Source organism: Stigmatopora nigra, chromosome 2, assembly GCF_051989575.1.
Source record: "Stigmatopora nigra isolate UIUO_SnigA chromosome 2, RoL_Snig_1.1, whole genome shotgun sequence".
Taxonomy (NCBI): Eukaryota; Metazoa; Chordata; class Actinopteri; order Syngnathiformes; family Syngnathidae; genus Stigmatopora; species Stigmatopora nigra.
Window position 1 is genome coordinate 14,960,840 of NC_135509.1, and position 4,161 is coordinate 14,965,000.

At 41.1% G+C, this 4,161-nt stretch overlaps 1 protein-coding gene across 1 annotated transcript in view; it reads left to right on the forward strand.

Annotated features, from left to right (window-relative positions):
* The first annotated feature begins 827 nt into the window (after window positions 1–827).
* LOC144191475 (lamina-associated polypeptide 2, isoforms beta/gamma-like) overlaps window positions 828–4,161 on the forward strand; it is a 4,478-nt gene continuing 1,144 nt past the window's right edge. Inside the window, exons 1-6 of the mRNA XM_077710902.1 lie at window positions 828–1,836; window positions 1,938–2,052; window positions 2,321–2,476; window positions 2,944–3,053; window positions 3,126–3,229; window positions 3,783–4,161. The exon at window positions 3,783–4,161 is cut by the window's right edge and continues 1,144 nt beyond it. Of these exons, the coding sequence (XP_077567028.1) occupies window positions 1,603–1,836; window positions 1,938–2,052; window positions 2,321–2,476; window positions 2,944–3,053; window positions 3,126–3,229; window positions 3,783–4,161 (1,098 nt within the window). The 5' untranslated portion in view covers window positions 828–1,602. The remainder of the gene's footprint in view (window positions 1,837–1,937; window positions 2,053–2,320; window positions 2,477–2,943; window positions 3,054–3,125; window positions 3,230–3,782) is intronic.

A 4,161-nucleotide genomic window follows, 5' to 3' on the forward strand; every position in this document is an offset into this window, starting at 1 on the left:
AAATTGCTATAAATGAAACCAAAAAGTACATAAGTAGACCTTGTCAAATTATTTATTTTAATCATAACAAAATATTCAAAACAACATATTGGATTGGATAACTTTATTCATCGGGAAATTTCGTTGTCACAGTAGCAAGAGGGTGAGGATGCAGAAACAAGGAAAAGCATTTACACACATACACATATACATGCATATATATAGGCACATATATACATACATACACATAGATGTACATGCATGCATACAGTAGGTCTTAACACTCAGCCATTTGTTTTGTTAAAGAGCCTGACAGCTGTTGAACAGCATCCCCCCGTGTTTGAGTTTGTTTTATTTAAGAAAGGGACAGCACGTATTAATGAATACATTCATATTCGTGTTAATGAACATACTATATGTAAGATTGTAGCTGGGGGCTAATTTCCATATATTATTCTCTGCAGAAAATTGTACGACTACTATTGCCATTTATATATTATGAAGTAATTTTGCTCAAGTACAAATACATTTGCTCTTTTTTTCTTGTATTATCACTGTTGCAGATGTACACCGTATTAAGTGATGTTTTTCTTTTGTGCCAGGGAAAGAGTAAAACAGGATTTATTTTTAATTTTAAAATGAGTGATGCATCAGATAAATCGTCGACCTTTAATCATTTGGAAATGATTTTATTGCAAATTGGTTAAAAACTGCACTGTTTAGTTTAGTATAATAATTATTTTATTTCATTGTTGGCCGGAACCAAAATATGACAACTAGGCGGAAGCGGCCATTTTGAAAACATAGCACGCACTGCTCTCTACTGGTCAAAAGACAAGACTGCAGCTCAACATATTGACTCAATACGTCAAAAGAAAATGCAGCAGTGACCGCGTCTTTTTAAAAACAGATTGATTTAATGGCCCTCTAGCGGCTCCCATTTGAGAAACCTGGGGAGAATTTACACATCTTTGACACTGTGAAGCTTGCGTGTAGTAAACAAAAGGGCTGAACGCGCAGCCGCCATTCCTCGTCCTAGTCACAAATGGTGTGCTTGTTGAGCTGTTTTCTCAAACAATATAGATTAAAGCAACCCCCTGTACAGTTTTCCAATATAAACAAAAGCAACTTGTGAAACGCCGAAGACAAAATGTAGTTGTAGTACTTTTCTTTCTTTCTATCGGGCGGCTGGGCCTTCGCCGCACAGAGCGTTCAATTCAAGGAGACCCAATCACAGTCTCGCTTACTGACCCCGCTTGGCCAATAGCGAGGCGACAAACTTCCTGGTCGTGCTCCGAAACGCCGATAGACAAGAGACAAGTGGGCCGGTTGAAAGCTAATTGCTAACATCCGTTGGTTGCCATTTTTTGTCTTTCGCTTCTCTTCCCCACGAGGGAAAACGCGTGGAATTATAATAGAAAAATCCAAACATTCCTAAAATACTGAGTTCGGCCGGCTAAACGCGATTCGCGCGGATTTATTTGTCAAAATAAGCGAGAGTCCTGCTAGCATCGGCGGCTAGGCGCCAGTCAATCCTGTTTGACAACAAGGCGCGTTCTCTTTCCTTCCGTTCCGTTATCCGCTAACACTTCCATAACACGATTAGCTATCCCGGGCGAAAAAATGGCAGAATTTCTCGAGGATCCATCGGTGCTTACAAAAGACAAATTGAAGAACGAGCTGGCGGCAAACAACGTGGTGCTTCCAAGCGGCGAACACAAGAAAGAAGTGTACGTGCAGCTCTATTTGAAAAACTTGACGGTGCAGAACAACAAAAGTAGCCCGCCCGTCGACACTTTCTCAAGCGACGAGGAACTACCCGCCCCCGTGGTCTCCAACAAAAGCCGCTCGGGGAGAGTGAGTATTACCATTGGAGTGGAACTTGATTTTTTTTTTGTGTGCATCTTTTGTCATTGTGCGCTGATTTAACCGGATCGATCGTTTTTAATGCCTTGCAGAAAGCTACCAGGAAGACGGATAAACCACGCGTAGAGATTGAGGTGACAGATCTCACTGATGATGACCTTAGACATCAACTTGCCAAGTATGGAGTGGACGCAGGACCTATTGAGGGTAAGTAACTGAAGCCTTTTTGACCATTGGACTGTGACGTCAAAGAATCGGAAACATAAACATTCTCTGCTCCCTAAATAAATAGAAGCATGCACCAAAGATAGCTTTCAACACACATTAGTATTCCAGAATATATTTGGGTTTGCCTAAAATGGCATGTGACAATGGCAGGCGCTTGTTTTTCCACCTGTGGAAGGTTTTTAGTAGTGGCCGGCCGTGCATTTCAAACCTATGCCTTCAGTGCTAACCCTTATTTGTCTCTGTGCAGCTTCAACCCGCAAGTTGTATGAAAAGAGGCTGCAGAAGCTTCTGGAGGAATTGGTAGTGGAAGCCGAGGTCCCTGCCGATGTCACCACGCTCCCAAAGGCTGACACCAACCAGAATGGCAACACCAACTCTGATCAATACAGTGACAAGGAAGACGGTGATTGTTTTTGATCTTGAAAAAAATGCAGGATATACAGTTGATTATGTCTGAAAAGACAGCAATTTAATGCTAAGTGTTTTAGATGTTTGTGTGCATGGGGTCATCTGCTTTGGCTTCCTTTTGACAATTATGCACCTGCGCTAATAGAAATGTTTTTCTATGTTTGTTGTTAATTTAATACATTCAATCATTTTCTTATAATTTTCATTGATCATTTTAAAGGGTTTAGTTGCTAAGGGTTTTTTTAGGACCATGAAACAAATTAGATAATTTATTTTATTTATAAAATACTACTTTGTATGAAAAAAAAATTGGAATCAATTAATGTCATAAGTAGAAGTACCACCAGGCTATTGAATTGGGAAAAAAATGGTTCTGTGTGACACTGAAGGGCCAAACTAATTTTTTTTTAATATTACGCTGCATCACTAAAGCCGAAAAAACTGAAATGTTATGTCTTTCAGAGGAAATTGCCAGCACCGAAACAGAGGCCGTTCCCATCGTGGAGAATCCCGTGCGCAGCCGAGGAAAAACTCCAGTCACCGTGCGAAGCAGCAGCAGAAGACAGACCAAGGTTTGTCCATCTTAATGTGCCGTCACACGTGTGATGTACTGATATAAAATGGCTTCAAATCTGTCTGGACAGGTTGTGGAAGAGATGGCAGTTAGCGAAGGCACTCCAGTGAAGAGCAGCGAGAATGTGGTGGAAGATATTCTTGCCAATGAAATCAACACACCAACAGGCATCAGGTAAAAGACAGTCTTTCTCCTAATCTTCATTTCTTTTTTGTATTAAAGAAAAGTTTGTCAAATTTAAAATGCCCGTAGAAGGAATATAAAAGTAAAATCATTTTTAATTATTGTGCATTAAAGTTTTGTAAGTATAAAAAGATTGTAAGAAAAAAGAAATTAACATCATTTATATTAATCTTTTGTTTTGATTTTCTTTGGGTTCAGCTTTGTCAACAGATTTCCTAACTAAAGTAAAATGTCTTCAAACAAATAGGAAAAAGTTAAAATAATAGTTGGTGATAACAAAATGAAGTAATGGAACACATTCATGACTGTTTTTAATTTAGTTTTTTCAAGACAGTTTCGTTGTTTCATTTGAAATGTTCCATTGTTTTACATGAATAAATGTAAAAGAAAAATTGAATAGAATTTTAGTGTTAAATGTTTAATTTTTCATCAAAAAAGGTCTTCATTTTGTAAGTAGTTGAATGAATTGTCAGCACAATATCAGGCATCAAGAACTTAACCGAGATTTGACGTCTGAGTTAAATTTATTTTCTTTGACCCACAGCGCCACCTGCAGGCGTCCCATCCGTGGAGCAGCGGGACGGCCTGTAAAGCCCAGCGATTTCTGGCTGGACGAATCCCGCGTGCGTCACAGCGTCTACACCGAGTCCCGCTCCTACTCGGAGTCGTTGTACCGGGGTGGCGGCGACGCGGCGCTGAGCCCCTCCTCGGCCGCCAAAGCCCCAGCCAGGCGCGGGTTCCTGTCCCTCATGCTCAGGTTGGTCGTCTTCTTGGCACTCGTCTGTGGCTTGCTCTACTTGGCTCACCTGCATCTGGACGCGAGCCACCTTAGCGCTCTCGGAGGCCTCCTGGAGGGCGTGCTGGTTCCTCTACAGGACGCAGTCCAGAGAGCCGTCGCTTACCTGGGCCTCGGCGATAAGTGA